Raw genomic sequence first — 9,372 nt, 5'->3', positions numbered from 1 at the left:
ATAAAGAAAAGTTATAAAGAAAAAAATATACTCCTCTCTCTTTTCTCTCAAACTGGACGGCAATTTTGTCTGTCCCTCTCTTTTTCAATTTCTCAATTGATTCAAGGGAAAAACTATGATTTCTTCTTGAATTAAAATTATTAGAAAGTTTTTCTAACACCCAATACATTCATACAACCTTCACAAAGCATAAACCCCATCTCAAAATTGGTTGACAAGGCTTGAGAAGCCAATCTAGGGGTTGCCATTGCTTTGTCTCTCGCTCTCCTTTTCAATTTCTCAATTGATTCAAGGAAAAAACTATGATTTTCTCTTGAATTAAAATTATTAGAAAGTGTTTCTAACACCCAATACATTCATACAACCTTCACAAAGCATAAACTCCATCTCAAAATTAGTTAACAAGGCTTGAGAAGCCAATCTAGGGGCTGCCATTGCTTTGTCTCTCCCTCTCCTTTTCAATTACTCAATTGATTCAAGGGAAAAACTATGATTTCCTCTTAAATTAAAATTATTAGAAAGTGTTTCTAACACCCAATACATTCATACAACCTTCACAAAGCATAAACTCCATCTCAAAATTGATTGACAAGGCTTGAAAAGCCAATCTAAGGGCTGTCATTGCATCTTTGGTGTGTGCTTGTGATGAACAAACTAGAGGGACAATATTTGGAGTTCTAAGAACATCTTAAAAGACTTCAATTGTGTATTAAGAGGTCAGTACCTAAAAATCCTTCTTTTAGTTAGGGTATAATTGAATTAAATATTAATTCACAATCTTTAATGACAAATGAAATTTTAATGCATGCTAAAATATATTTTGGTATGCAATTGGGCATTGAAAATTGATTAAGATCATAAGACACTTGATATGGTACATGTAACATTAGAAATAATTTTTGAAATTTAAAGTTCTAATGCCATTTATTCACGCTTTCACTCCTTCAGTATTATAAACATGCACAACAAAGGTTACCACAATTTGATAGGGAATAATGCGTTAGTTCTTGCATGGCCTCCCATCTTGAGGTGTAAAATTTGATCTCAGCTATTTACATGACTCATAAAATTAATTATGAAAGTTTGCCACCTTTATTCTCTTCTGTTATGCTTCCTTTATTTTTTTTCAATTTCGAAATTTATTTTAAAAAATGTTTTGAACTTTTAGAAATAATTTTCTTAAAATAAAAAAAAAAATATATATATATATATATATATATATATATATATATATATATATATATATATATATATATATATATATATATATATATATATATATATTGTATTACATTTTAAAACATTTTTTGCCGCATCTTCTGCTCAAATCTCAAAGATGGGTTCCTGTAAAAAAAAAAATAATAATAATAAAATAAAAATTCACAGAATAGGCATGAATGAGATTTTCTTAAAACTGTGTGTTAATTAAATAATGGGATAAAGCCCTTTTGTCAATAAATAAATAAATAAATAAAGCCAAACTTTTGGCCATATTTAATTAAGTCTTAATCTTTTGATTTAACTTCAAAACAGTCATTTAAAAAAATAAAATATTATTTATTTAAATTAAAATTTTAATCGTTTTTAAAATTAAAAAAAAATCAAAATTGAAATATTAAAACTTAATCTAGTCTAGTAAATTGAGTAATTTTTATAATTTGTTCTTGCACTTTATTTTGTGTTTCACTTCTATTCTTTAATCTTAGTTTGTTCCTAAAAAAATCTCTAAATTTTTATTTTTATTTGAAAAAAATCAGATTTATAAATTAAAAAATTTCTCTAAATTATAATATGATATCTATAAATGCAGTTTTAATATTTTTCTGTAAAAGTTAAATCCTTCTCTTTTTTAAGAAACAAATTATTTTGATGGAATTAATATTTTTTTATGATAAGTCTAAATGATATAAAAATGTAATATCATTATTTTTTTTAATTTGAAAATCTACTATAACATACTAAATAATTTTATAAAATAAAATTAAAAATAAAAAATTTTAAATAATAAATAAAAATTAAAGAATAATATATATATATATATATATATATATATATATATATATTTTTTTTTTTTTTTGGACAAAGGCAAGACCAATAGATTATATTGGCAAAGAAAAGATTACAAAATTTGTTTGCTCCAATATATTACAAGCAAAAGAATCACATTGGAGCATTCGTTTAGCTAACACAATTACACTTCCTACTAGCAAAAGTAAAACTAACAGGAGAAAAAGAAGAAGATAACAAAGCCGTATCATGGAAAATGCCTTGAAGAACTAAGGGTACCGCGCTAACATTAGCATAAGAAATAATAGCTTTAGCATCACCCTCAATAACAACATTCGGGAGCCCTTTGTTTTTGGCCAACAAAATGGCTTCACGACAAGCCATTGCTTCCAACATAGTTGGGTCAGTGATTCCTTTCGGTCTTTTGCAAAACCAGCCGAGAATTTTCCCTGAAACATTGCAGACAATGGCTGCCAAAGAGCCCATGTTTCTGTTAATGTCAACCGAAGCATCAAAATTGATTTTAATTGCTGACAAGGGAGGAGGAAGCCAATGTGGAGGTCTAACAATTGGATTATTAGGAAATGGACTGTCATCTAGATTAGAGACAAGAAATTCATTGAGAGCCAATTCTGCCTTGGCATTAATCTCCTGAAATGTCCATGATTGCTGTTCAAAGACAAGACCATTTCGGGCCTTCCATATGAACCAGAAGAGATAAACAAGCAATTGAGATAATTTTTTATCATCTTCATGAGTGGAAAGAACTTGAAGAAGTTCACTACAATAGTCAGCCATGGTAGAACTATTAAGTAGTAATGAACGAATTCGAAAGGAAGAATGGAGCCATACCTCAACTACACGCGGACACTGAAAAAATATATGGGTTAACGTCTCAAAGGTCCCACAATGTTGACATTCCCGAGGAATGGAACGGACTCTCTTATGTAACAAGTCTCCACAGGGCAATCTTCCCTTAGCCAGTTTCCATAAGAAAACCGGAAGTTTGCTAGGAAGAGAAATGCTCCAAAGTTTTTTCCAGAAACCTTCAATGTGAGCGTGAGAGCAGGCCTTGGATTGTTTTGCCTAGAGATGTGATAATGAGCCTCTCTAGCCAAGTAGTAGCCAGACTTAACAGAATATTCTCCTGTTTTAGTGAAATGCCAATTTAACTTGTCATCCTTTTTGTAAAAAGAAAGAGGGATAGCAAGTATATTCTGAACTTCTTCATCCTGAAAATTTTCACGTAAAGCATCCAAATTCTAAGAGCAACTATTAGGATGCATGAGTTGAGCAACCCAATGAATAGAAAGATCATGAGAAGAAGCCACTTTAGGTATATGGGGAAAAGATTTAGGAATCCACTGATCTTTACATAAGATAGAATTCCCATTGCTAATATTCCATCTTACACCCTTTTGAAGAATTTGTTTGCCCCAAATAATACTCTGCCACCCCACTAAGGAATTAGATCCCATAGAAGCATCCATGAAAGAGGAAAAAGGATAGTATTTACCTTTCATAAACTTAGCAAACAAGGAATGTGATCTCGACAATAATCACCATCCTTGCTTGGCTAAAAGAGCTTGGTTAAAGTCTTGGATATCCTTAAAGCCCATACCCCTTTTAGCCTCCGGCTCACACATAGTTTTCCATGATATCCAATGAAGCTTCTTTTCATCATGTTTTTGTCCCCAAAAGAAATTAGCCACTAAACGATTAACATCCTAACAAAGAAGAGAAGGGAGGCGAAAGCAGCTCATGACATAGATGGGAATTGCTTGGGTGACTGCCTTAATTAGTGTCTCCTTACCTCCTTGAGATAAAAGCTTCTCCTTCCACCCTACAGTTTTGCTTTGAATTCGCTCTTTTATAAAAGAAAAGGCTTCCCTTCTAGAGCGAAGAATAATGGATGGTAATCCCAGAAAGACATCGTGGCCTGTGGTGTTATAAATGTGTAAGATAGCAGCTGTCTCCTGTCTAATAGAAATGGGAGTATTTCTACTGAAAGTCATAGTAGATTTTTGGAAATTAATGGATTGCCCACTAATAGTAGCATATCTTGTAAGGACATCATCAAGAAAATGAGCTACGGAAGCATTAGCAATAGAGAAAATGATAGAATCATCTACAAATAAAAGATGTGTAAGAATAGGACCTCTTGGTGAGACTTGCTAGCCTTCTAATCTTGCTTCCTTGATCAAAACCATTAATCTAAAGAGAATATGATAACGAGGATACACACTCCATTATCTAAGAAATCCCTGGTGCATGAAAGCCAAATTTGGTAAGCATCATCCAAAGGTAAGGCCATTCCACACATTCATAGGCCTTGCTAACATCTAGTTTTAATGCCATTCCCCAATTCTTTCCTTTCCTTCTTCTAGAGAAGTTATGCATTATCTCACGACATATCAAAATATTTTCTGGTGAAGGCATTTTGTTCCTCACTAATAATAGCATCCATGAAAAGTTGGAGCCTATGCACCAAAATTTTTGAGATGATTTTGTAAAACGCTTAACAGAGACTAATAGGGCGAAGATCCTTCATAGACCGAACCCTTTTCACCTTGGGAATAAGTGATAACACAGTGTGGTTAAAAGCTCTAAGAATTCTTCCCCCGTGGAAAAAGGCAAGGACAACTACTATAAGGTCATCTTGGAGCACATTCCAGTATGTACGAATTATAAAAATTACCCCTAATAAATGTGCAGCAGGATTGTGGAAGAGGTAATGTACATCACTAATTTACACGTGCCTTTCAGAGCGTGTGAATCACATACCATAAATTATATATATATAAATATAAAAAAAAGTGGTTAGCTTGGACACATGTAAAAATATATGAATTAATTTAACTGATAATTTATAAAGAATATTATCACTGTTCCATAATAATACGTCAAATTCTATTTTACTGTATTTCAATTATTTATTTATTTTTTTTATTTTTTATCATTATTTATAATAATATGATATTACATAATAATATTTATTTATATAATATAAAATTAAATATTTAAAATGTGAAATATTTTTATCAAATCAACGTCATCTCTGTTTTCACTATCTATGCTTTCATTTTCTTTAATATATTTATTATTTAAATAGATTAATTAATATTCAAACCTCCTTATGCCAATGTTTTTGTCTATCGAAAATAAAATTGAACATTAAAAAATATTCTAAATTTTGATATCACTGTGTTTTTATTAAAACCTCACTAGTAAATTTTCAATAAAATTAGTATTATTTTTTTACTCATTTTTTATGTAAAAAATATTTTCAATAAAATAAATAGAATATAAAATTTACTTTAAGAGCAACCATTCATTGTGTTTAGTTTAGTTGACAATTTGACATATTTTAAATAATATTTTCTTTAAATCAATTACAAAAGTAATGCCATATGTCCAAAAACAAAAAAAAAAAGGGAAAAATGTAATAGAATTTTTTATTTTTCTTTATTGTTTATCAAATTAAAATCCAATCTCTTTTTTTTTAAGTAATTGAAATTTAATTTTACTTTTTCTCTTTATTGTTTATCTTTTTTTGTTATCATAAAAGTGAATATTAAAATATATATATAAATAAGAAGATTTGAATTTAAAAATCTTAAAATAAAAATAAAAAGACAAATTATGTAATTTCCTAATTGGCTATATTCTTTTGTCACATCTTTTGCATTCAAATTAACATCATTAGATTTAAAATTTTACATCTTCACAATCCAAATGTGACACTCATAACATTGGTTTTAATCACTGCATATTAAATTGCATTATTTAGATCAAATTGGTTGCCAACTTACCAAGAGAATCAAGTTTCTTAATCAAAGACATCATCAAATTAACAGATTATCTTAATTAGGTAAGTGAATCTATAATTACATTCTATCAATGATGAGAAACCCTAACAAAGAAAAGAAAAACTATAAATAAACCAACCTGCAATTTCTTTCCCAATTTGCTTCTAAGCATTCAATTCTTGTACCCTGTTTGGTGTTTTTTTTTTTGCTTAACTCGAGAGACACTCTTTCTCCCTAACTTTAATGGAAATATTCTTTCCTTCACTTCACCTCCACTGAGAAGGAAAGTGTACTTAACGCCCTCCAAACAGCGCTTAACCGAATCTTTCTCAGTTCTATTTTGGAAGAGTTGGTCAACAACAGAAGCAGACAAGGAAGAATACCTCAAACCCACCAAGCGAGGCTTCTCTCTTTGGTAGGTGAAGGAGAAGAAGAAGAATTTTGAGAAGCAATTAGCTTGGAACTTGGAAACAATGGATAGCATGCTTTGTGATGAGCTGCTCCAAGAAATCATTTCGAGATTAGTCTCAGAATCATCAGCATCACCTGCACCATCTTCATCAGCTTCATCGGTTTCTTTGGTCTCTAAGCGGTGGCTCCGTCTCTATCGTACTTCCAGAACCTCTCTTTCTCTTAGATTTGCTCCTGACAATTCCACAATTCAATCTTTGCTCTCTCTTCTCTCCAACTACCCATTTCTCTCCTCTCTTCCTCTCCTCTTCTCCTCTGACCCTACCTTAACGATCACCAATTCAACCAACACAGCTTTCAATGATCATCTTCTTTTTATAGTGTCCACTTCTTGCTCCAAGCTTAAGCACCTCAGGTTCTTGGCTGGTCCTATCTCTCATTCTTCTCTCCTTTCTCTCTCTACTACAAGTGCCCTTCTCACCTCTCTAACTATCGTTCTGTCCAGGCCTCTCTTCTTCAACTGGGTTGCTTATTTTTCTAGTTTAAAGGAATTATCTATCTATGTATCAGATTTTGATGGGGCTGGGGATGAATTTTACAGCAATAGCCAATCTGGGTTGTATTTAAATCAAGAAACTGATGCAGAATTGGGTTTGGAGAGTCTTTATTTATCAGGGATTAAAAGAGATGATTCTGGTTTGGGTTGGTTATGGAGAAGCTGCAAAAAACTCAAGAAATTGCAGTTAAAGAACTGTGAAGGTATTGGTGATGGAGGATCCTTTTTATCATTTATCAGGTGCTTGAATGTTCTCCAAGAACTGGAGCTAAGGACTTGTAGGAGTATAGTTGATGGGGTTTTAATAAGATTGGCAGAGAATTGTGAATCTTTGAATTCTCTTTTGGTTTATGATGGTGGTAGCAGAGAAGGCTTCCTTCATTTCATTAACAATTGCAGGTGTAATCTGCAAAAACTGGACCTTCGATTACCTTTAGACCTAAACAATGATCATCTCTTAGCAATTGCAGTAAATTTCAGGGGTCTCTCAACTCTTAGGCTTCGAAGTTGTTGCCTAGTTACTGGCGAAGGACTAAAAGCTCTTGGAATTGCCATGAGTTCAGGGCTCCTCAAAGAATTGGCACTTATAAATTGTGATGTTGTTGAAAGGGAATCTGGATTGCTTGCCACATTAGGCCAGCATTTGAAGCAACTGGGTAAACTAGACTTGTCTCATAATGAGTCTTTGCTGGATAAAGAGTTCATATCAATGCTAGTTTCTTGCAATAATCTGGTTGAGTTGAGGTTAAGAGGGTGCAAAGGACTTACTAGTTTAGCAATTCTTTCTAGGTTCAAGAGTTGCAAGAGATTGGAAAATGTTGATATTATACATTGTTGTGGGATTGAGGCTGAGGCTATTGAATTCTTCGTTCTTAATTCACCGCGATTGAGACGAATGCAGGTTGAGGAAAGCAAGGTTTCTGATGTTGCAAGGACATGGGCGTCACATAAACTCATTGAGGTTGTTGCTTCATTCATGAACTAAAGAAAAAAAAAAGGAAAACCAATTCTTCTTTGTTTGCTGTAAATATCTCTGTTGTAGAATAGAAAGAGGTGAATAATTAAGTTAGCACAGATGTTGAATGTTCAATAAAAATGATGATATAAGATTTGAGTTCTTCTTGTCTGTGACAAATGAAATGGCATATATTTATAGTTCAGTTGTATTACATTTGGTCTTATTACTGTTTATACTGATATGGCAACTACTAGCTACCTTGAATCAATTTCACATAGCTGTTGCTTATACATCCTGCAGTGACCTGATTTTATGTTTTGTTTTCGTTGAATTTTGAGTCATTGCCTCAGTAATTTTACTTGCCAATGCTTGAGGTTTAGTCTTGATCAATGTTAAAAAAAAAGAAAAAAAACACCTATGGTCTAGGATTTTTCTAACTCCTTGACTAAAAAAGAAGTAACTTGGACAAAAAAAAACAAAGTGACTTAAACAAATCTTTTTTGTCGATAACCTCAGACTAATCAATCGAATATTGATTAATACATAATTGATCGAACTCTACTCGAAAAAGAAAACAACTCTTCTGCTCAAAAAAGAAAATAACTCTTCTGCTCAAAAATGAAATGTTCTAAATGTTCCTAGAAATTTTTACTCTCATTAGACTATTTGTATTTATGTGCATTCGGATCCCAATTCATAGATCTCTCGTTCAAGAAAGAAAAATCAGAGAATCGAACCATTTCTTATTACTCTTTTTCAAATTCAATATGAGACACACTTATTAAATATATGGATACCATAGATTTATGATAGATCCTGTTTGTACAAGAATTTTTCAACTAAAAATTTGGAGCAACAATAAAAAAATTTTAAAGTAGGGCGAATGATAAAAGAAGAGACAAATAGAATTTAGTTCCCTATTATTATTTATGAAAGCTTTATCAGAATCGTAAGATTTTGAGTTTAAATTTTAATTAAAAAAAAAAAACATTTCTGGTTCATAGTGTGAGAAATATAACTAGGTCTTTTTCTAGATGGTCGAAGGCAGGAGGTAGTCATGGCGCCTTCAATTCCGCTTGCCTGAAGTATAGCTCCTTTTGCTGGCTTTTTCCTTTGCGCGTCCCACAGGTCAAAAAATAAATAAATATTCAATGGATAGCTTTAATTGATTTTCTTTTATTTTTTTTATATGTAAAGAGCGTAAAGATTTATTTTATAATAGTTATAGTTGAGTCTCCCAAATGTGAATCATTAGGTTGGATGTCAAATAATATGTTAGATGATAGAACTTTAACCATGTGATGATAGAATTTTAGGCGAGTGATTCGCCCAGGCAGACACGTAATAAATATTCTTTACAATACATGCTAATAAAAATACTTATTAAATATATTAAATATATTTTAAAATTAATTATATTAAATAATAGGATGATGCAGAACTTCAAGATATTAATATAATAAAAATTAAAATTTTATAATCATAATACACAAAACTATAAAAATACATCTTAAAAATTATCATACTTTTTAATTTTATTAATAATTTTATTTCACATTAATCTAATTTTACAATTTCATTATGTAAATTAATATTATTTTAAATTATAAAAAATATATAATATAAATAAA

The 9,372-nt window shown here is 31.1% G+C and overlaps 2 protein-coding genes across 2 annotated transcripts; one reads left to right on the top strand and one right to left on the bottom strand.

The window, feature by feature from the left end:
- Positions 1 to 2,178: 2,178 nt before the first annotated feature.
- Positions 2,179 to 2,805, bottom strand: LOC131175863 (uncharacterized). Its single transcript, XM_058140541.1, has one exon. It carries the CDS (start codon positions 2,803 to 2,805, stop codon positions 2,179 to 2,181), a length of 627 nt encoding a protein of 208 aa, XP_057996524.1.
- Positions 2,806 to 6,167: 3,362 nt separating this feature from the next.
- Positions 6,168 to 7,901, top strand: LOC110673036 (uncharacterized). Its single transcript, XM_021836016.2, has one exon. The coding sequence runs from the start codon at positions 6,290 to 6,292 to the stop codon at positions 7,766 to 7,768; it is 1,479 nt and encodes a 492-aa protein (XP_021691708.2). The 5' UTR covers positions 6,168 to 6,289; the 3' UTR covers positions 7,769 to 7,901.
- Positions 7,902 to 9,372: the final 1,471 nt, after the last annotated feature.

This window comes from Hevea brasiliensis, chromosome 18, assembly GCF_030052815.1.
Source record: "Hevea brasiliensis isolate MT/VB/25A 57/8 chromosome 18, ASM3005281v1, whole genome shotgun sequence".
Classification (NCBI taxonomy): domain Eukaryota; kingdom Viridiplantae; phylum Streptophyta; class Magnoliopsida; order Malpighiales; family Euphorbiaceae; genus Hevea; species Hevea brasiliensis.
The sequence above is the reverse complement of the archived record's forward strand: the minus strand, read 5'-3'. Positions and strand labels throughout refer to the sequence as shown.